At 46.2% G+C, this 22,995-nt stretch overlaps 3 protein-coding genes across 3 annotated transcripts; 1 reads left to right on the forward strand and 2 right to left on the reverse strand.

Annotated features, from left to right (window-relative positions):
* Positions 1-596: 596 nt before the first annotated feature.
* Positions 597-1,661, reverse strand: LOC125540716 (transcription factor WRKY45-2-like). The gene is made up of 2 exons (XM_048704297.1): positions 1,365-1,661; positions 597-1,260 (listed from the first exon to the last, which is right to left on the reverse strand). The coding sequence occupies exons 1-2, from the start codon at positions 1,616-1,618 to the stop codon at positions 618-620; spliced, it is 897 nt and encodes a 298-aa protein (XP_048560254.1). The 5' UTR covers positions 1,619-1,661; the 3' UTR covers positions 597-617.
* A 1,889-nt stretch (positions 1,662-3,550) lies between these two features.
* Positions 3,551-7,136, forward strand: LOC125534776. The gene is made up of 3 exons (XM_048697884.1): positions 3,551-3,678; positions 6,251-6,712; positions 6,882-7,136. Exons 1-3 carry the CDS (start codon positions 3,658-3,660, stop codon positions 7,134-7,136), a joined length of 738 nt encoding a protein of 245 aa, XP_048553841.1. The 5' UTR covers positions 3,551-3,657.
* A 12,853-nt stretch (positions 7,137-19,989) lies between these two features.
* Positions 19,990-20,580, reverse strand: LOC125534778 (ethylene-responsive transcription factor RAP2-3-like). The gene has a single exon (XM_048697885.1). It carries the CDS (start codon positions 20,578-20,580, stop codon positions 19,990-19,992), a length of 591 nt encoding a protein of 196 aa, XP_048553842.1.
* Positions 20,581-22,995: the final 2,415 nt, after the last annotated feature.

The following is a 22,995-nucleotide window of genomic DNA, read 5'->3' on the forward strand; positions in this document are numbered from 1 at the left end:
CCCTATGCCGATGGGGGCCGTCGGCATAGGTCTGTCCCGACGGGACTCAGGGCTATGCCGACGGCCTTGGCCGTCGGCATAGGGGGTGATTCTGGTAGTGTTTGCATAATTCTTGGCTCCTCCCCCAGAGAGCAGAATTGTGTGTGCTTGATGTGGTGGTCGATGACCTTACCCGGGACTGATAACAAGAAAATGTCGGCATATGTACATGAAAATTGTCATCAAAATGTTTGTCAGCCACATGTTTGTTCATGTTCAATAGACTGAGGCATAGTATTTACTTTCAGTTTGAGAAAAAAAGTCGGCACCAACCAAAAATCATCAAAATTCTGTGAATTTTTGCTTGCACTTTGGCCATAGGGCCGAAATATTCAGTTGAGTTTTAATTAAGTTTTTGAAGTTTTTGCAAAAATTTGAGTTCTTCTATACTACTTGAAATTACTGAATATTTTAATTAAAATTTAAATATTTTAGCGTCTACTGAAATTTGAAATCCAGTGAATTTCATCAAAACCCACGAAAAACTGAATACCATGGGCACTTCTGACAGTTTTTGTGCCATTTAATGTGTGTTTCACGGACGGAAGGAGATCGTTGGCAAAAGTGGAACATGCATGCTATCGGTACAAGGCAATGTCTTCGGAATCGAAGAACTCGCTAACGTAGTCAAAGGAGCAGTCGCCGGCGTAATCCCACTCGTAGCAGACGGCGGCCGAAGGGTCCGCCGATGCCAAGGAGGAGGAACAACGGCTACGGACGCCGTCCGCAGACAAGCTCAGCTCCGCCACTTGCCCCGCGGGCGGCGGGAAGTCTGCCAACAGCATCGAGTCAACTATGCCCACCTCGGCTGCGACCTCCTCCGACTCCGCGCGTGAGGTATTTCCACTTTGAACATCAACACCGTCGGGCTCCGGTAGAGGCGAGCGGCTGCCCGCCGAGCCAAAGTCGAGGATAAGCGGCGGCTGTATCGTCTTGACGTCCTCCAAGACGGCGGCCATATCACCGTGGTGACGGCAGGTGTGGTCGCCGAAGTAGGTGAGCACGTAGAGGGGAGGGTCGTCCCCCTCGGACCGCTGGACTTGCCTCCTGGCAGGGCAGCCGCCGGCGTCGAGCGCGTAGGCGCACCTGAAGTAGTGCCTCGGGTGGTCTCTGCCCCGGATGTCCTTCTGGCCGTACTTGGTCCACATGAAGCCGTCGTCCCAGTTCCTCTTCCTCTCCACCCTCGCCGCAGTCGTCGCCTCTCCGCTGCTCGCGCCCGTCCTGAAATAAAACTCAGTGGGTTGGCTTGGCTGGTTGCTCAACGCGTACATACAACGTCATGTGCTGGTGGTACTGGTAGTAGTATTCTCAGCTGGCCGGACTACCTTCTTTTGGACTTTGTCTGAGTGGCTGCGCCGCCGTGGGAGGGCGACTTGCGCTTATTCCGGCCTTGTTTGCCGTGGAGGGCGGCGAGAGCGCGATCGCAGCAGCGGAGGATCTCAGCGGTGAGATCCCGGATCCCAGCATGGTCCTGGACCTGGAGCAGGGCCTCGAGGGCGGCGGCGGACTTGCGGCCCTGAGCCATCATCTCGGACACCAGCGCAGCAGAAGCGGCTGCCGGGGTTACTAGTGCCGCCATGTCTTCTCTCGTCGGTCTCCAACTGAACTGCTTTATGTGTGGGTGTGTTTTGTCTGAAGCTAGCTGATAGTATCTGGGATGGAGAAGGTCCCCTTTTATACGGTACATGAGATCTAAGCATAGATTGGGTCCATAGTTAAGCTAGACAGGTAAGTTGCCACTTGCCAGGTAGCTATCGATCGAGGGTCGACGAGTGCACATCACACCACATGACAAGGGGATCAAGCTATTAACTATGATTAACAAATGTAAGCGGTTAGTTGACGCACGTGCCATTTTGTTTCATAGATTCACCCATGCAACTGCAACTTGGAGTTGGATCGATGATGCTGATGCTGATGCTGATGCTGATGCATGCATGTTGCCGCGTTCCACGGCGCGTCATTTAGCTAGCTGGTGAATTATTAGCCAAAGTCCTTGGGGGTCGATCACGCTCTGCATGCATGCACTATGACTATGGTGCAGGTTGTATGCAGGGGACTTTTGTCATTAATAGGCAAATAATGTACTATATGTTCGCACTGGCCGATTGAACACATACCGAGTGTAATGTGGTTAAGTAAAATGAACGAATTCTATCTTTTGTAAATGAGTGTGATGTGTCTTCTGAAATAAGCGAAATTTCTTTTTTAATGAGTGTAATGTGGTTTTTGAAATGAGTGTAATGTGTTTTCTGAAATAAGTAAAATAATCCAAAATTGACAAACGATTGAAACAGTAAAATTTCAAAAATGTCAAAATACATTCGAGTTCCTTATTGTTTTAAAGATCTTGTTGCTCTGAACTCAAATATATAAAAGGTTTTAGAAATGAAAATTTGGTTCAAAAGTTCTCAACGATTCCAAATATCACACGGACATAAAATGCAAGACTTTTTTTTGTAGAAGAGAGAATGCATGCAGCTGTACTTTTCTCGCTCTCTCTCATACTGTACTTAAAAGCAGATAAAAACCTGACATGCATGGCATGTATTCCCATCTTCACTCGCTGTATTGCACAAAAAGTGATTGAGTTTGTTTATTCATACGTGAACAGTGCTCATGAATCTCAATGCAAGGCACCAACGGTTGATTCCTTGGCCGCTAAGAAAAGCATTTTGGCTTACACTATGACTATGGTGCAAGTTGCATACAGGGGACTTTTGTTAATTTATAGTATCAGGTAATAATGTACTGTATGTAGTACGTACTGACCGATCCAACGTTAGTCCATCAGCAGTTGGCGCGTTCCATTCAGCCGCCATGCTTTTGGCCATTGCTTGCACATGCATGCAGCCCAAGATATTAGCTAGTGGTGGTGGTATTAAATGCTTAAGCTTGTCCATCCATCCATCATCCAGAGCAGGAGTTTACCAAAGCCCCACTAGGCGCTAATTAAACACGGCCAGTTAGCAGCTTGACATTAGAGAAACATCTGATGGTGCTAATACCATGGGCGGATCTACCAGTCCCAAGAGTGGTCTCGACTAAAATTAATAGTCTCAATTTGGTTTTTGGTTCGGTTGGTTTCGATCTGATTGGTTTAATTGGACGGGGGCTGACACGATAGAATACTAGTTTTGTTTCTTACGTCGACAATGGAGTACGAGTATATTTCTTTCAGGTTTGCTATTTCACATCTAGATGTGAAATAACTATTTTACATCTAACTTCCTAGCCATTAGATATACAGAATGACTAATTCATATCTAGATGTAAACTAAGGATGTCACATCTAAGTGTTTCCACCGTACGATCTGTTGATGCTTTATTATTCGCGCGCGAGGTGATGCGCTCGCATCGTCGCGTTGTCTTGTTTTGTCGGGCCGAGTGGGATACAGCGGAGCGGGCCTCCGATTTTTTGTTTGGGCCGGCTTTCAATTTTGTTTGTTTGTTGGGCTTTCTTTAGAAATCCGAACAGTCTAACCTGATCTGGAGTCCAGTCGTCACTCTCCTCGCCTCTGTTTCCCCTCCTCATCCCTTGTTCCGCCCCACTGTATTCCTTTTTGACTCGAATCCAAGGGAGAGACGACCTGATCTGGTGGGCTTGTGGCGACAGAGATGGCAGGAGAAGTCAGCGGAGTGAGTATGTTTGTCCCCTCTTTCTTTTCCTCGCATTTTTTTCCTGTTTTCCCATGGCATCTAGGGATGTTTTGTTTGTTTTTAGGGATGAACATCAAGAACCTGGAAGAACCTGGGGGTGGGGTGGGGGTGTTTATATGAGTGGCATACACGCCTATAATATGCAGCTGATGAATAGTAACTAGCAAGACAACCCGGTCATGTTCATGCCCATGGCTGTAGATTTTGTTTATTGTGTGTGAATCTGATTGTAGCAGCGAGCACTCCCAGTTTTTCTAACTTGAGTCTGTACATATATGGTTTTTCCAGTTTTTTTTTTTTTTGTGTGCGTGAATCTGAATGTAGCAGCTAGCACCCCATTTTCATAATCTTGAGTCTGTACATCTAGGGATTTTCTAGTTTGTAGCACATACTACATATAGATAGCAGACAGAGTTGCCAACCATTTTTTGTCTGAAATTTAATAGCATAATGCGAGAGAATAAACTTTTTCAGTGGCATACATTGCAATCCTTTCTTTTTTCAGACAGGAATGTCTGAATTTTTGTGTGTGTCTGTTTGTAGGGAGCATGTATAGTCTTTTTCTGAATACTTCAAACTTAAGCGAGGTATTTTTGATTTCTTAAAAGTTGTGGCATATGGTACAACTCCAGAAATTGAAAGTATAATAGTAGCAGGTCTGAATGTATAGCTTTTGTTTTTTAGATTTTTACAGATTTTCTGTTAAAATGTTTTTTTGTTTGAAGATATGTGATTTCAAAATCTAACCAGAGTATTTTTCTGATTTATGAGAACTAGAGAAAATTTATGTGATGTGGTAAGTGAAACAAATGGTAACTAGGTGGATAAACTCACTGGTCCTGAACCTTTTTTGAAATGAACTCTGTTTTAGTTATTTCATAGCAACCTGAACACACCTCCTAGTTTTAGTTGTTGGTTTAGTTGTCTATTAGATTCGTCTTTGAATGTGAGATGCACACATTTTTTCTAGAGAATGAAACGAAATGTTTTGATTGTGGAATGTCTGAACACACGCTCGTATACGGAGCTGATGAATAGCAACTAGGTACAGATGCTCCCCTGTTATGTTCATGCACATGCCCATAGTTGTGCATCTATATATAGCTGATGAATAGTAACAAGTTATAGATCCTCCCTTGTTATGGTGAATAGTATCTATATGTTCATCTTTTTGATCCCTGTTTGTTGAACTGTATGTAGCAGATAGCACCCAGTTTGCAATCTAGTCTGTTTTTTGTGTGTGTAAATCTGAATGTAGCAGCTAGCACTCAGTTTTGTAATTTAGAGTCTGTACATACATGTACTTCTAGCTCATATTTCCATATAGACAGGAGATAAAGATGCCTTCCATTTTTTACCTCTGAAATTTAAGAAGGCATAATGCGAGTGGATCAATATTTTTCAGTGGCATACATTTGCCATGCTTCTTTTTTCATACATAGGTGTCCGAATTTTTTGTGTGTGTTTGTAGGGGCATGTGTAGTTCTTTTTAAGGGAATAGGGGTTTTTTTCCGGTAGTGAGGAGACGCTGATGGTGTTTTCACATGTTTTTATTTATTTTATTTTATTTTTTGTTTGAAAACCTTTTTTTGCTAGGTGGGAATGTCTGCAACTTTTTTTTGTTCGATGAGGAGCCACATTTTTCTTTTTCTTTTTTGTTTTACGAGATACCTAGTGAATGAATACTTCAAACTTTTCACACTAAGCTAGGTTTTTCATTTCTTGAAGTTGTGGCATATGGTACAACTCTGGAAATTTATAGATAGATATGCATTTTTACAGATACATGTCTGAATTTTACAGATTTTTCTTTGTTTTGAGTATACATGGTTGAAAATCTGACAGAATATTCTGTTTTTTGATATATAAATACTAGAGAGAATTTAATACGATGTGGCAAGTGAAAATGGTATTGAGTTTGTTCAGTTAGTACCGGTAGGTAAACTCACTAGTGCTGAACTTTTTTCTTTGAAGTGAGCTCTGTTTCAGTTACATTATCCCAACCTCAACCTTCTTTTTTTAAAATATAGTCTGTTTTCAGTATACTAAACTCACTTGTTTTTTCTCATGAAAAATTCTTTGTATGTATAAGTGCAGATAGCATGTGAAATGATAGAGCTTTTGCATTTTTGTTTGACTAAAATAATCAGCAGTTAACTGTTGTTTTTTTCTTTTTTCTTCTCATCATCTTGTGAGCTTTGTGGGAACTTTTGCGATGACGGTGCTGACAACAACTTCAAGATTGACATTACGGATGAGTTCCTGTCTAAAGCGGTAATCCGGCGAAGTTTTTTTACATGTGCATTTTTTTTCTTTTTTTTGTTTGATGTGTGCTTTTGTTTAATAAATTATGTCATTTTTTCATGAAATTGATCCGGTTTAAAATAAAAATCTTTTTTATATGTCTTTTTATCCTGATTGTTCAAGTCACGGTCAAAATGCGCGTGGATTTTGCATTTTGGATGGTCGGGCTCTTGTACTCAGACATGTCTTCTTTATCATATGTCCATTTTTCCTAATTATTTTTTCTTTCCTTTTTTTACATTTATAGACTGTCCCATGCAATGCAAGAGTCTACGTCAATGGCGTTACCGGTTACTACATGCGGTTTCAAGCACATGGACGCAAGTACTCTGTTGACATTGTGAAGGGGGCACACGGGACCAGGATCAAGGGGAGTGGCTGGAAGAAATTCACTTCTGACTTTTCACTTCGGAAGGGTGCTGTCGTCATTTTTGACTTGGACATGCATCCGCGCCAGGCATATGTTGTTGTTCAGCCAGTTGAAGGAAGCATTTCAGACGTGGATGGTGATGTAGAGATGATAGATGGAGACAACTCAGATGTGGATGAAGACGGTGGCAGCATACCGATCGAGTATACAAGGGGCATAACTCTGAATGATGCACAACAGGACATTCTCAATGCATTGGTGCTCAGCTTCAAGACCGAGTTTTTAGGAGTATCTTTTGTACACTGTCTTACTACAACCGACACTCAAGCTGGACAAATGGTATGTTTTGTTTATTTCTTTTTCATTTTTTAAGTTTGCTTTTTTGTGTTTAGTTTATTTGTTTATATGCATCATTTTTTTTCTTAAATGCATGCAGTTTTTCTTGCTTTGCTTCAAGCTTTTTTATTTTTCATGTTTTTTGTTTTTCTGTTCTTTGTTGTGGATACAGAAAGTGCCAGAGAGGGTTGCTTCAAGCTTGAACATCCCTAAAGAAGGGTTGGCTGGGGTTTGTCTAAGCAGTGGGGAGGCAAAGACTCGTGTTGAATACAGCACGTCTACTGATGGTCGTATAGCTTTCAACAAAAAGCAATGGAGGTGTTTCCTCTCAAAGACTACCCTGGTGATCAATGACTACATCTTCATGTTATTCAAGGCTAGCAGCAAGTCTTACATGAATGTTACCGTCGTCGTCAGCAAGCTTTAAGTTTCACTTTCTTTTCGAGAAGCTATGTTCCCAGTTACGTAGTATGCTGATGCAAAACATCGCTGCCATCTTTTGTTTATGCGCTTGACAAGAACCAAGTAACCCCCCCTCGTATTGCGATGTTTCTTATCTATGTGTGCTTAAGAACTATGTGGAATATGCGTTTCTCGTAATGATAAGTGTTGTTATATTTTTCATCAATATCTTTTTTAGGAGTAAATGTCTTTTTACGTTCTTTTGTTATGTTTTGTAATGATAAACACCATTACCCATCTGCACTATACACACAATTTGTTTGCTCATTTCCTTTTTAGTAACAAAAATATAGTGTTTTTCATAGACGCCTTATTTTTTGTGTGTTTTGTATGAGATTGTTCTTGAAGCTTGTTCTTGAACATCCCGAGTTTGCAACTCAGCCATCAAGTAGTGGAGTGCGTGTTTTGTTGAAGGTCCCCTATTGTATGCAACCCATCAACTCACAACAAGGAGGGACTAGCGGAGTGTGTGTGTTTGTTGACAATTGAGGTGCAACTAGGGTGTGTGTGTGTGTGTGTGTGTGTGTTGCTCTTCCCAGTTGCATGTTGACCATCGACTCGCAACTAGGGGAGTGTGTGTGTTTGTTGAGGACCCCTAGTTGCAAGTTGACCATCGACTCGCAACCAGGGGGTGTGTGTATATGTGTGTGTGTGTGTGTGTGTGTGGTTTGTCGAGGGTCCCCAGTTGCAAGCCCACCATCGACTCGGAACTAGGGGGAGTGTGTGTTTATTGAGGGGTCCCCATTTTTGCTTTGTCGATAACCAGGATGCAACTAGGATGTGTGTGTGTGTGTTGAGGGCCCCCAATTGCATGTCGATAACCGACTTGCCAATAGAGGTGTGTGTGTGTGTGTGTGTTTATGAACGGGTCCCAATTGCATGTCAAGCATCGACTCGCAACTAGGGGGCATGTGTGTTTTGTTGAGGACCCCTAGTTGCAAGTTGACCCTAGTTGCAACCCGCTCATCGACTCGCAACTAAGGATGTGTGTGTGTCTATTCGTGGCCCCAGTTGCAAGTTGACCATCAACTCGCAACTAGGGAATGTGTGCGCCTATGTCGGGGGGTCCCCAATTGCATGTTGATAACCGACTTGCAAGTAGGGTTGTGTGTGTCTTTTTTGTCAAGGGGTCCCCAGTTGAATGTCAAGCATCGACTTGCAACTAGGGGGTGTGTGTTTATTGACGAGCCCCAGTTGCAAGTTGCCCATCGACTCGCAACTAGGGGTGATGTGTGTGTGTATGTGTGTGTTTATTCGTGGCTCCCAGTTGCAAGTTGACCATCAACTCGCAACTAGGGGATGTGTGTGCATGTGTCGAGGGTCCCCAATTGCATGTTGATAACCGACTTGCAAGTAGGGTGTGTGTGTGTCCTTTTGTCAAGGGGTCCCCAGTTGAATGTCAAGCATCGACTTGCAACTAGGGTGTCTGTGTGTGTGTTTGTTGACGAGCCCCAGTTGCAAGTTGCCCATCGACCTGCAACTAGGGAGATGTGTGTGTGTGTTTATTCGTGGCTCCCAGTTGCAAGTTGACCATCAACTCGCAACTAGGGGATGTGTGTGCCTGTGTCGAGGGTCCCCAATTGCATGTTTGATAACCGACTTGCAAGTAGGGTGGGTGTGTGTGCCCTTTTGTCAAGGGGTCCCCAATTGAATGTCAAGCGTCGACTTGCAACTAGGGTGTGTGTGTGTGTGTTTGCTGATGAGCCCCAGTTGCAAGTTGCCCATCGACCCGCAACTAGGGTGTGTGTGTGTTTGTTGACGAGCCCAGTTGCAAGTTGACCATCAACTCGTAACTAGGGGGGTGTGTGGGTGTGTGTGTCAAGGGTCCCCAATTGCATGTCGATAATCGACTTGCAACTAGAGATAGTGTGTGTGTGCGTGTGCGTGCGTGTGTGTTTTATTTGTAGCCCCCTGTTTTGCCAGATGACCACCAACTCGCACCTAGGGGGGTGTGGGTGTGTGTACCGAGGGTCCCAATTCCATGTCGATAAATGACTTGTAACTAGGGGTGTGTGTGTGTGTGTCTTTTTTTGTCAAGGGGTCCCTAGCTGAATGTCAAGGAACGCTTACAACTAGGGGGTGTGTGTTTGTTAATGAGCCCCAGTTGCAAGTTGCCCATCGACTCGCAACTAGGGGGGTGTGTGTGTTTATTCATGGCCGCAGTTGCAAGTTGACCATCAACTCGCAACTAGGGAATGTGTGTGCCTATGTCGGGGGTCCCCAATTGCATGTTGATAACCGACTTGCAAGTAGGGTTGTGTGTGTCTTTTTTGTCAAGGGGTCCCCAGTTGAATGTCAAGCATCGACTTGCAACTATGGGGTGTGTGTTTGTTGACGAGCCCCAGTTGCAAGTTCCCATCGACTCGCAACTAGGGGTGATGTGTGTGTGTGTGTTTATTCGTGGCTCCCAGTTGCAAGTTGACCATCAACTCGCAACTAGGGGATGTGTGTGCATGTGTCGAGGGTCCCCAATTGCATGTTGATAACCGACTTGCAAGTAGGGTGTGTGTGTGTCCTTTTGTCAAGGGGTCCCCAGTTGAATGTCAAGCATCGACCTGCAACTAGGGTGTGTGTGTGTGTTTGTTGACGAGCCCAAGTTGCAAGTTGCCCATCGACCCGCAACTAGGGAGATGTGTGTGTGTGTGTTTATTCGTGGCTCCCAGTTGCAAGTTGACCATCAACTCGCAACTAGGGGATGTGTGTGCCTGTGTCGGGGGTCCCCAATTGCATGTTTGATAACCGACTTGCAAGTAGGGTGTGTGTGTGTGTGCCCTTTTGTCAAGGGGTCCCCAGTTGAATGTCAAGCATCGACTTGCAACTAGGGTGTGTGTGTGTGTGTGTTTGCTGACGAGCCCTAGTTGCAAGTTGCCCATCGACCCGCAACTAGGGTGTGTGTGTGTGTGTTTGTTGACGAGCCCCAGTTGCAAGTTGACCATCAACTCGCAACTAGGGGGGGTGTCAAGGGTCCCCAATTGCATGTCGATAATCGACTTGCAACTAGAGATAGTGTGCGTGTGCGTGTGTGTGTGTGTTTTATTTGTAGCCCCCTGTTTTGCCAGATGACCACCAACTCACAACTAGGGGGGTGTGGGTGTGTGTATCGAGGGTCCCAATTCCATGTCGATAAACGACTTGTAACTAGGGGGTGTGTGCGTGTGTGTGTCTTTTTTTGTCAAGGGGTCCCTAGTTGAATGTCAAGGAACGACTTACAACTAGGGGGTGTGTGTTTGTTAATGAGCCCCAGTTGCAAGTTGCCCATCGACTCGCAACTAGGGGGGTGTGTGTGTGTTTATTCATGGCCGCAGTTGCAAGTTGACCATCAACTCGCAACTAGGGAATGTGTGTGCCTATGTCGGGGGGTCCCAATTGCATGTTGATAACCGACTTGCAAGTAGGGTTGTGTGTGTCTTTTTTGTCAAGGGGTCCCCAGTTGAATGTCCAGCATCGACTTGCAACTAGGGGGTGTGTGTTTGTTGACGAGCCCCAGTTGCAAGTTGCCCATCAACTCGCAACTAGGGGTGATGTGTGTGTGTTTATTCGTGGCTCCCAGTTGCAAGTTGACCATCAACTCGCAACTAGGGGATGTGTGTGCCTGTGTCGAGGGTCCCCAATTGCATGTTGATAACCAACTTGCAAGTAGGGGGTGTGTGTGTGTGTGTCCTTTTGTCAAGGGGCCCCCAGTTGAATGTCAAGCATCGAGTTGCAACTAGGATGTGTGTGTGTGTGTGTGTGTTTGTTGACTAGCCCAAGTTGCAAGTTTCCCATCGACCCGCAACTAGGGAGATGTGTGTGTGTGTGTGTGTGTGTGTGTGTTTATTCGTGGCTCCCAGTTGCAAGTTGAGCATCAACTCGCAACTAGGGGATGTGTGTGCCTGTGTCGGGGGTCCCCAATTGCATGTTGATAACCGACTTGCAAGTAGGGTGTGTGTGTGTGCCCTTTTGTCAAGGGGTCCCCAATTGAATGTCAACCATCGACTTGCAACTAGGGTGTGTGTGTGTGTGTTTGTTGACGAGCCCCAGTTGCAAGTTGCCCATTGGCCCGCAACTAGGGTGTGTGTTTTTGTTGACGAGCCCCAGTTGCAAGTTGACCATCAACTCGCAACTAGGGGGTGTGCGTGGGTGTGTGTGTCAAGGGTCCCCAATTGCATGTTGATAATTGACTTGCAGCTAGAGATAGTGTGTGTGTGTGTGTGTGCGTGCGTGTGTGTGTGTGTTTTATTTGTAGCCCCCTGTTTTGCCAGTTGACCACCAACTCGCAACTAGGGGGGTGTGGGTGTGTGTATCGAGGGTCCCAATTCCATGTCGATAAACGACTTGTAACTAGGGTGTGTGTGTGTGTGTTTTGTCAAGGGGTCCCTAGTTGAATGTCAAGCATCGACTTACAACTAAGGGGTGTGTGTTTGTTAACGAGCCCCAGTTGCAAGTTGCCCATCGACTCGCAACTAGGGGTGTGTGCGTGTTTATTCATGGCCACAGTTGCAAGTTGACCATCAACTCGCAAATAGGGAATGTGTGTGCCTATGTCGGGGGGTCCTTAATTGCATGTTGATAACCGACTTGCAAGTAGGGTTGTGTGTGTCTTTTTGTCAAGGAATACCCAGTTGAATGTCAAGCATCGACTTGTAACTAGGGGGTGTGTGTTTGTTGACGAGCCCCAGTTGCAAGTTTGCCATCGACTCGCAACTAGGGGTGTGTGTGTTCATTCGTGCCCCCAGTTGCAAGTTGACCATCAACTCGCAACTAGGGGATGTGTGTGCTTGTGTCGAGGGTTCCCAATTGCATGTTGATAACCGAGTTGCAAGTAGGGTGTGTGTGTGTGTGTGTGTTTTTTGTAAAACGTGTCCCCAGTTGAATGTCAAGCATCGACTTGCAACTAGGGCGGTGTGTGTTTGTTGACGAGCCCCAGTTGCAAGTTGACCATCGACTCGCAACTAGGGAGATGTGTGTGTGTGTGTGTGTGTGTGTCTATTCGTGGCCCCAGTTGCAAGTTGACCATCAACTCGCAACTAGGGGTGTGTGCATGTGTGTGTCAAGTGTCCCCAATTGCATGTCGATAATCGACTTTTGCAACTAGAGATAGTAGTGTGTATGTGTGTGTGTTTTATTCGTAGCCCCCTGTTGCAAATTGACCACCAACTCACAACTAGGTGTGTGTGTGTGTATCAAGGGTCCCAATTCCATGTCGATAAACGACTTGTAATTAGGGGTAGGCCTGGGCATTCGGTTAAAACCAAAAATTCGGTTAATGCCAATCGGTTTATTTGTAATTTCGGTTATAAAAAATGCTAACTGAAAATGGTAGTATAAAACAATAAACCGAATTTTCGGTTAACCGACAAATTCGGTTCGGTTCACGGTTTACACGTTGCATGTCCTATCCCAGTCCAACGCACAGCCCACCTTCTTTATAGCCAAACTATTTGTCCTCTTTCCATTAACCAAGCGAGGTGGGACTAAATCAACTAGACTTGTGCTACTCTCTGGCGCTGTACGGTCAATCAAGAAGACTATAAAAACAAGTACGTGTATATCTTGGGCTTTGGACTTTGCATGCAGCCGAGGAGGCCTACAAAAATCACGCGAAGTCTCCTTTTGCACCTGGGCTGCTAGCTTGGTCCTTGGCGACGCGAGGCCTACTTAGTAAAAAAATCGATGAGTCAGAGGCCTTTTTAGCATCGGGGACGTGGGGATTCCGGAATCGTGCGTGACGTGACGTGCGTGTGCGGCCGTCGTTCGGCTGTAATCCACGAGTATGGCGTATATTTCGATTTCATTCAGTTTAACCGAGGTAAACACCGAACTGACCGAGTTCTATTCGGTTATTAGAACTAAAAACCGAATTTGCATGTATCAATGGTAAAAACCGAAAATTCGGTTTTTTCAGTTTCGGCATCGGTTCGGTGTTCGGTTCATCGGTTTTTATGCCCACCCCTAATTAGGGGGTGTGTGTGTCTTTTTGTCAGAGGGGTCCCCAGTTGAATGTCAAGCATCGACTCACAACTAGGGTGTGTGTGTTTTGTTGATGAGCCCCAGTTGCAAGTTTCCCATCGACTCGCAACTAGGGGGGTATGTGTGTGTGTGTGTTTATTCGTGGCTCCCAATTGCAAGTTGACCATCAACTCGCAACTAGGGGATGTGTGTGCCTGTGTCGAGGGTCCCCAATTGCATGCTGATAACCGACTTGCAAGTAGGGTGTGTGTGTGTGTGTCTTTTTGTCAAGGGGTCCCCAGTTGAATGTCAAGCATCGACTTTTGCAACTAGGGTGTGTGTGTTCGTTGACGAGCCCCAGTTGCAAGTTGCCCATCGACCCGCAACTAGGGTGTGTGTGTTTGTTGACTAGCCCAGTTGCAATTGACCATCAACTCACAACTAGGGGGGGTGTGGGTGTGTGTGTCAAGGGTCCCCAATTGCATGTCGATAATCGACTTGCAACTAGAGATAGTGTGTGTGCGTGTGCGTGTGCGTGTGTTTTATTCGTAGCCCCCTGTTTTTTGCCAGTTGACCACCAACTCGCAACTAGGGGTGTGTGTGTGTGTGTGTATCGAGGGCCCCAATTCCATGTCGATAAACGACTTGTAACTAGGGGGGGGTGTGGCTTTTTGTCAAGGGGTCCCTAGTTCAATGTCAAGCATCGACTTACAACTAGGGTGTGTGTGTTTGTTGCGAGCCCCAGTTGCAAGTTGCCCATCGACTCGCAACTAGATGTGTGTGTGTGTGTGTGTGTGTGTGTTTGTCGTGCCCCTCTTGTTTTTGCAAGTCTACCATCGAGCCCTAACCGAGGAGGAGAGGGAGGAGTTTGTGTTTTTTGTACAAGCCCAAGTTGCTAGCCGGGCATCGACTTGCAGCTTGGGGGCAGGGGGAGGGGAAAATTTGTTTATGTAAGAACCCTTTTTTTGAAGTCAAACATTGAATCCACGATTGAGAGGTGCCGATGTCTGTGTGTGTTTGTTGAGGACCAATTCAACCAGTTGCAATTTGATGCTCAGCTCACATTTTCTTTGCAACTATTCCATTTTTTTAAAGATTTTTTTCCCTTTTTGATGTAATGAGTTTTTACAAGGTACTTTTTCATGAAATCTGTAACAAAAAAAGGATTTCTACTTTTGTTTTTTATATAATTGCATTTTTATATAAAAGAATTCTAACCCCTAGATTTTCTTGTGATCAATATTGTATAATAATTTTTTTATTAAAATCATTATTATACAATATTATGCGTGAACGGGTCATGCGATTAATATTGTATAATAATTATTTTTTATTAAAATAACAACAATTTTTTTACATGGTACGATCTCGTGTATGTTTTTACACAAAGAACCTTTTTGTAGGAGCATAATTGCATTTTTACACAAAGAACTCAACTGTACTTTTTCAGAGGGTTTTCCTGCAAGATGTCCAAAGCTTGCAACGGATAACACCAACTTGTGCGGTTGTGCTTGTGTCTCTTTTGGCTGGCACTGTTTGAATCGGTGGAAGAGAGTTGGGCAGCGACGGGGACGACTACATCAAAGACAATGGCCTGCGATGTCGTACAAGGCCTACAAACAAACAACTAAGTCCACAAACAAACAAACAACCAGGCCCAGAAAAGCGGAGGGGGTGGGGGAGGGGCTGCGGGAGGGTCACGGGTGCGGCCCAGCCTTTGGAAGCGAGAAACAAGATAACCAGGCCCAAAGCAAGGGAAGCGCACGGGACAAACAATTGTTGAGAGACAAACTGATCGATCAGGAGGGATACAAACAGGCTGACATCATCTTAGATGTGACATAATTATGTTACATCTAGATGCGTCCTAAATAGACCCTTAGATATATAGCATATTAAGATTCGTGATTTTTGCCTTCGCTTCTTTGTGTCTTGTTTTTTTAGGAGCTTCGTGTCTTTCTGTTTGTCAAGACGCGTGCGTAACAACTTTTTGTTGCCTGGGCCGCTTCGCGTTATAGCTGCCAGCTTTGCTTTGCCTAGGCCGCTCCTATTGTGGAATTTTTTTCCATCGATTGTTTGTGTGTGCCGGTCTCCTGTAGTCTTTAGAGCTGGTTGTCTTTTTTTTTGAGCCATTCGCGTGCTTGTGCTGTGGAAACAAGGCGTCATGTCTTTCCATTTATTTTTGCCTCGTCGTTTTACTTTTTTATTTTTATTTTTTTGTTTCATTATTTGTTTTAAATTATGAAGTGTTTTATACTCATGATCTTTTGTCTTTTATTTATATTTATTTTTTTTTCTTTTTTCTTTTTTTAATTTATGAATTTTCACTCAGCCATCTTTACGCTTTAACTGTCATGCAAATCTTGATCAAGAGTTGTTTTCTCACACGGGTATCGTGTCACGTCGTGGGTCTGGTGACTACTTGTCGGCCTTGCTCATCCAACTCGGTCGCCCTAGTTTCTAATCGCCCCAGTTGCAAGGCAACCATGTACTCGCAACTCGGGGGATGTAGTTTTGCAGTTGTCCCAGTTGCAAGTCCACCCTCGACTCGCAACTCGGGCGGTGTTGTTTTTTGTTCTTATTTCATAGTAGTTGCAATTAGACCCTCCACCCGCAACTAGGGGTTTATGTCGGCCCAGTTGCAAGTCTACCCTCGACTCGCAACTCGGGAGGGTGTTGTTTTGTTTCAGCCCATTTGCAAGTCCACCCCTCACTTGCAACTCGAGGGATGTAGTTTCTAATCGCCCCAGTTGCAAGACAACCATGTACTCACAACTCGGGAGGGTGTAGTTTTGTAGTTGCCCTAGTTGCAAGTCGACCCTCAACTGGCAACTTGGGGGTGTTGTTTATTGTTCTTGTTTCATAGTAGTTGCAATTAGACCCTCGACCAGCAACTAGGGGTTTCTGTCGGCCTAGTTGCAAGTCCACGCTCGTCTCGCAACTCGGGAGGGTGTTGTTTTGTTTTCACCACAGTTGCAAGTCCACCCCCGACTTGCAACTCGAGGGATGTAGTTTGCAATCGCCCCATTTGCAAGACAACCATGTACTCACAACTCGGGAGGGTGTAGTTTTGTAGTTGCCCTAGTTGCAAGTCGACCCTCAACTCGCAACTCGGGGGGTGTTGTTTTTTGTTCTTGTTTCATAGTAGTTGCAATTAGACCCTCGAGCAGCAACTAGGGGTTTCTGTCGGCCTAGTTGCAAGTTCACCCTCGTCTCGCAACTCGGGAGGGTGTTGTTTTATTTTCACCACAGTTGCAAGTCCACCCCCGACTTGCAACTCGAGGGATGTAGTTTGCAATCGCCCCAGTTGCAAGTCCACCCCCGACTTGCAACTCGAGGGATGTAGTTTGCAATCGCCCCAGTTGCAAGTCCACCGCCGTCTCGCAACTCGGGGAGGGTGTCTTTTGTTGTTTGTTTTCACCCCAATTGCAAGTCTACACCCGACTTGCAACTCGAGGGATGTAGTTTGTAATCACCCCAGTTGCAAGTCAATCGTGTACTCGCAACTTGGGAGGGTGTAGTTTTGTAGCCCTAGTTGCAAGTCCACCCTCCACTCGCGGGTGTTGTTTTTTGTTCTTGTTTCATAGTAGTTGCAATTAGACCTTCGACCTGCAACTAGGGGTTTCTGTTGGCCCAATTGCAAGTCCACCCTCGACTCGCAACTCAGGAGGGTGTTGTTTTGTTTTCACCCCAGTTGCAAGTCCACCCCCGACTTGCAACTGGATATGTATTTTGTTTTTCATCACAGTTGCAAATCCACGCTCGACACGCAACTGGGCTTGTAGTTTATTATTCTCCCAATTGCAAGCCCATCCTCGAATCGCAAATGATATTTTAGTTTTGTGTAGTTGTCCGAGTTGCAAGTCCTACCTCAACTTGCAAGTAGGCTTGTAGTTTGTTTCGTCCCGATTGCACTTCCATCCTCTATTGGTTTTCTGGTTATTCTTTTGGTTTTTTCTATTTCTTTTTTTCTTCTTCTTTTGCTTCGCATTTTGTTTTAATTTTTTTTGAACATTTTCAAATATATGAACAATTTTCAATTCATGAAATTTTTGGAGCTTTGTGATTTATTTATTTTGAATCGGCGAACATTTTCTGAATCCACGAACAATTTTTAACACTTTTGGATGCACGATCAATTGTTTAGTATGTGTATAAAAATTTATTTAGTTTATATTATAAAAATGTTTTACCGTATATTTAAAAGGGTTCTACGTATATTAAAAAGGTTAAGTTTGTATTTAAAAAATATTTAGTGTGTATTAAAAAAGCTTAGTGAATATAATTTAAAAGGCTCATTGTATATAAAAAAGTTCACTGTATATTAAAAATGCATATTACCACAAATTCGTGAACATATTTCTGATTTTTTAATCAAACTTTGTCTTTTACTGAAAATTAATGCATAAAATATAAAGAGTGGAACGGGAAAGCAAAAACCAAAGGGCAAAAAAAAATCATTTATAGCCTATTAGAAGCTAGCGATCAGAGACACGCCGCTAAAAAGTGGGCAATAAAACGCAAAAACTAACTAATCGATGGTAGAGCTAATTTATTTTCACTGATATACATCTGATCACTTGCTTTTCCTGGAAAAAAAATCTGATCCTTAGCTTCGAGTAGTGACACAACACAACTTATCAAGGTGCTTGCTGCTTCTCCCTACGTCGCCATCCGATCTAATACGATCTATTGATCTACCATGCACGCACAGGGAGAGACACATGTAGCAAGAAGGAATCTTCGGCTCGCTGATGCACAACGTAAAAAGCTAGCCTCACTACGAGCTGTCAGACGTATAGGCCGGCCCATCGAGGCGGACGTGAGCGCGAAACAAATCAAAATCGTAGACAAATCAAAATCGAACAAATAAGATAAACAATAAAAAGGTGGCGATGACATCATACTTAGATGTGAGATATTATCTCACATCTAGATGTAATATAGACGGACCCTATTTCTTTTAGTATACGTAAATTCAGCGTCTCGTGGTGTAGAGAGATAAGATGAAGTCGGCTAGCATTGTTTTCCTCTCGTCCTTGGCGGCTGCAACCCTAGTCGCGGCCAGGAAAGGACGATTTTCTAACGCCGTTCTCCGGCGTCTTCCCTCCGCCGGCGACCTCAGTCATCAGTGGTCAGTGATGAGGGAGGTCGCTGGATTCACGTGTGTGGATCGATTTTACTTTCTCGTAGTTTAGGTTTTTAGGTTGTTCATCATCTTTACTTCGGCAGCAACGATGACGGCGCTGAATAAAGATTTTTCGAATCCTTCCCTGACGAGGCCATCGGTCCTATGGTTGGGCATGGATTTGGAAACCAGTCTGTTCAAGCAAGGATGGCGTGGCGGCGGCGACATCCTCGTTGTGGAAATGTGTCCTTGGGCTTCGCCGTTGCGACGGCGTTTGCTCCAGTGTCGGCGTGGAGCTTGGGAGGTAGTCCATGAGCGGATGCAGATTGTGATCTGCATCGACGGCATCTGAAAGACGGAACATCTATTGGACTCGTGGTTCGTGGATGGTAAGTATATTTTCCTCCTTCAGTGTCTTAGTCATGGTGGGGTGCCAGATCTGGAGTTCGATGGCGTGTCTAGGGTGTTGCTCCGAACTGATTCGTTCAAAGGCAAGGGCTTCACTTCTGGTGAGCCACCTTGGAGGTCTGCAAAGTTGCATATCAGCAATGGATCCGCGTCGAGCTCGGGTGAGGTGGTGATTCGTCATTCTTTTCTTCGGTGGCTGCTATGGTGGTGCCGGAGGCAGATGCGGGCGATCGTGTCAAGCTCAGAGATGTTCTGCTATCTTTTCAGTTTTGTCATGTCAGTCTTTACGTGACTTATACTTTGTTCTTTATGATATGAATGAGATACGTATTAATCATGTAAAAAAATAAGATGAAGTCAGCTCAAATCCTATCCCGTTGTTAGAGTGTGGAGCAAAATGAAGGCCTCTCAGGGCATTTGCTCTCTGAGCCGTCGGATTAGCTATCCAGGCCAAGGTTGTCAGAATCGCGATTTTGAATCGGATCGGAGCTTTGATGGTAGGATCGCAAATCGTAGAATCTCCACTATCAGGATCGTAGAAACATAGATTCTAAGAACTAAAATCGTAGAATCATAGGGGTTAGTTTGGATCGTAAAGTCATATAATCGTATAATAGAATCGCGATTCTGACAACCTTGGTCCAGGCGAATCCCGACTGTTGGATCTTCGGATGAAACGATCCGGACCGCTGGATCGAAGCGAACGCTGCTACAATGAACAGTGTCCATATTTGCACTTCCGCGCTACCACGCCGGCTCTCCATGACACGCGGGTCCCAGGCATGGTGGGTCGTACCCGTCAGCGACTGCGGGGGTGGACCTTTCCAGTGTTGTCTACTTGTGGTGGAGAAATCGTGCCACCGTGTGTAAATCTGGCTACCCGCTGAGGGCATTTACAGGATTTCATATGTTGGCCCTTGTATGGCGTGCTCTGCGTTGCGGCTAAGAGCTATAAAGTAGTTTGCGGCGCGCCCATCGTCAGGTTTGGCGCGGCGCACAGCGCTGGTTCCAGCAGCCGCGCTAAAATACATCGCGCGCGTGTAGCTCCAGCAGCGCGCTAAAATGCAGCGCGCACGAGCAACCCATATTTGTTGGGCCGAGCGCATGTCCATATTTTTTGCATTTTGGACACACAAAGAATTTCACATAGATATAAAAAACCATACAAAAATATTTTACATAGTTCATAGCATAATAGATAAACAAGTCCGTAGCATAGATAGATAAAACCGGACTACGATGCAACTACATTAAATTATTAAACTATGGTGCAACTTGATAAAACTACGGTGTAGAACTACTCCGAATCCTCATCATCATCCTCATCCTCAGAGGTGTTGTCCGAGGTATCGATTCATATATCCTCCCAACGTTCGTCGTCTGACGTGAAGATCAACCTCCCACCTGCTTCAACGATATCACACTGTGATATCGCCAAAGCCTTCCGTTGACGCCGATCCGCCCGCTCCGCACGGCGCCTTGCCGTCCTCTCCGCCCAGTAGGCGCGCTCGTTGGCGACGTCCTCTGGGTGGCGCCGGCGCCACTCCGCCATGGCTTGCTCGTCCTCCTCGGCGACGAGGAGGCGGCGCTGCAGCCGAATGTGGTCCGCATAGTCCTGGTCCGTGATCAGACGAGGCGGAGGGGCGACGGCCTGTGCCTGTTCGCTCGTGTGGACATACCGAAAGTTCATCTGCGACGGAGGCCTCTCTAGGCGCCACGCCGCCGCGTCGTACGTGCGGGTCGCTGCGTGCGCGGTCCGGAACGTGCCGAGGCCGAGCCGGACGTCGCCGGACCGGATCTCGGCGGAGTACCAGCCGTTGGGGCGTGCGCGGACGCCGCGGTAGCCTGAAGATCCCCAGCGGCGCGGCGGCATGATGGCGCGGTGGTGGTGGGGCGCTGGAAGTGGCGAGGTGGCGAGGGGATGGGCGCGTGGCGAGCGCCGCATTTTATAGGCGCGCGTGAAGCGGCGCGTCAAATCTACCGCGCGAGCTGCCACTATTTCCCGCACGCGGTAGTTTCCCGCCCCCGCTGGAGCGCGTGAAAACTTGTCGTGCGCGCTAAAATGCCAGTTTATCGCGCGCGCGTCTTTTGGCGCGTTCGTTGGAGATGCTCTAAGGGCGAGGAGATTGCTCGATTAGGTGAGAGACGGGGGAACCCTAGCCGCCACTCGTCCTCGCTTCACCCTCTCCCTCTCTTTCATCGCCGTTGTTGCCCTCGCCCTTGCCGATCCTCTCCACCACGACCCGACCCTTCTCTTCTCCGCTTGTCGAGCGAATGCTGCACCTCGTGCCACTGCTCTATCGGAGGAGCGCGTCGATTGCGTCGCTCGGCTCTGCTCCCCGGCAGTCACCTGCCGCACAAGAGGTGAAGCGCGAGCTGGTGGCAAACCACAACAGGGGGTGTTGCCTGCGACACCGTTGACACTTACCGGCGCGAGCTTGTCTTGGTCTTGGTCCCCATCTCCTCCACGCATGGCACAAGCGTGGGTCGCCGTCGAACAGCACAAGGCGGGGCTGCAGCCCCCGCCCCCGCTATCTCCTTGGCCCAGACGACCAAGCCCTTTGCCACCGAGCTCCTCTACGCCGCCACCGCCGCCCGTCCTACTCCCTTCTTATTCTTCCCCTACCCAACCCAAGAAACGGACGAGGAGTCCGATCCATCGCCAGCCACCAGCCATCAGATCCTCCCACCTTACCACATTGAGGGAGGGTCGTCGGTCGTCGACCCTCCTGGTAGAACCGGCGAGGTCGCGAAACGCCCGGAATCCCTCGTCCCATCTTGCGACCCGGCACCAAATGACTACGAGGTTCTTTCTTGATTCTTTGGTTATCTTCTATTTCTACTAGATTTGTGATGTTTTTCTGCTCAGCTAAGTCTCGTGTTACTATTTTGGCCTTATCTAGAATTATCATCCTTTTGCTCATCTAGGTTTAATTCTTTGTGCTGTGCAGGATGTGGTTAGACCTGGTGGTTGTTCGCTAGTTTTGTCGTTGCTCGTTGCCCTCTGTTGAGCTCTTGTAGGATCTACTGTTCCAATTATTGGAAGAAGATTGGTTGGTTCTCCTTTAACTTTGGAACCAGAACAACAAACGGTTCTTCTTTTCTCTCACCAAGGAATATTGCTCCTCTCTCTATGACTCGTGACTCGTGAGATCGCACCAGTTTAGGCTGAAATTTTGCTGCCACAGATGCTGGTTCTATCATGGAAACAATTAAAGCGAAAACATCAGTTCCGCGCCAGGGCATCGCCAGTATGCACTGCGATACATATGTCTCATGAGACAAGGGGAATTTCATGTTATACCCTGGAGGCGATCCCAGCGGCGCAGCAGTCCCTGGCCCCACTGGTACATCCGCAACGGGTGCCGAGGAGACGGCGGCAAGGTGTACAGTGCTGTGAGGTGGACGAGGCAGCAGGTGTTGGCAGAGCCTTGGCCTGAGCAGGCACAGGCTGAACCGGGCGTCCAGTGGAAGTAGCAGGGGACGTGCCCAGTTTAGCAGCAGCGGAGGCAGCTACCACAGTTCAAACTTCACCAAAGAAAAAAGACGTATTGAAAGACCTCCTAGCCTAGCCTGAGATATCATCTTCTTCAAAGAATTACAGGGAGTAATTAAGGTGAATCAAGATTAAAGGATGCTCCCCGGTCCCTACTTACAAAGAGCAATTCCTCCAAACATGATCCCTAGTAATCACCAGAGGCGCACAGAGAGCAGACGGGACTATTATCGATCTCTGAAGAAATTTCATCTTTAATTATAGCTAGCTCTGCTCATCTGTGATGTTTAGCCTATCATGGCAGAAGAAGAGAAGCCAGGCAAATAAAGCCTTGAGTTTTGCTAGGCATTTGGTCTTGAACATGGTCGAAGCTGCCACTTTAGATTATAGAAGCACCCTGGCCCCATATGGAGAGCTGAAGCTGATCAGCGCCACTTATCTGAATCTGTTGCGGAAATCGTCTGAATTCGTCGAAATGTCACGAAGACACACGTCGGTGGTTGCCCATCGAGGTGCTGCGGGCAAGCTAGTTGAGCAACTTTGTCTGTCATTTCGGTGACTTGGATAAGAAGATGGATTTCATACTGCTACTACTTTCCTGCCATGTGTGTGCTGGTTCTAGTTGTCAACACCTCCAGTCTTGCTAAGTTCAGAGTTGGCTAAGCCACATCTGGTACAGCCAATAGGACCTAGGATTAATCAGTTAACCGCTTGTGGATTATTATCTACTCTAATCCAAGTCTAAATCTAGTTAGTAAAAACTAAGGGTTTCCAGCAATAGCCAGTCAAGAAAAAATTGATCCAAATTCTACAAGCTTATACGATCAGCGCAGAACAAAATAAAAAGGTACAGTTTATATATGA

This window comes from Triticum urartu, chromosome 2, assembly GCF_003073215.2.
Source record: "Triticum urartu cultivar G1812 chromosome 2, Tu2.1, whole genome shotgun sequence".
NCBI classification, from domain to species: domain Eukaryota; kingdom Viridiplantae; phylum Streptophyta; class Magnoliopsida; order Poales; family Poaceae; genus Triticum; species Triticum urartu.

Coding starts and splice junctions, on each gene's coding strand:
- LOC125540716 (XM_048704297.1), bottom strand. CDS start 1,618: ATGGCGGCACTAGTAACCCCGGCAGCCGCTTCTGCTGCGCTGGTGTCC. Junction 1,261..1,364: donor CAGACAAAGTCCAAAAGAAG/GTAGTCCGGCCA, acceptor GTTTTATTTCAG/GACGGGCGCGAGCAGCGGAG.
- LOC125534776 (XM_048697884.1), top strand. CDS start 3,658: ATGGCAGGAGAAGTCAGCGGA. Junction 3,679..6,250: donor TGGCAGGAGAAGTCAGCGGA/GTGAGTATGTTT, acceptor TTACATTTATAG/ACTGTCCCATGCAATGCAAG. Junction 6,713..6,881: donor ACACTCAAGCTGGACAAATG/GTATGTTTTGTT, acceptor TTGTGGATACAG/AAAGTGCCAGAGAGGGTTGC.
- LOC125534778 (XM_048697885.1), bottom strand. CDS start 20,580: ATGCGGCGCTCGCCACGCGCCCATCCCCTCGCCACCTCGCCACTTCCA.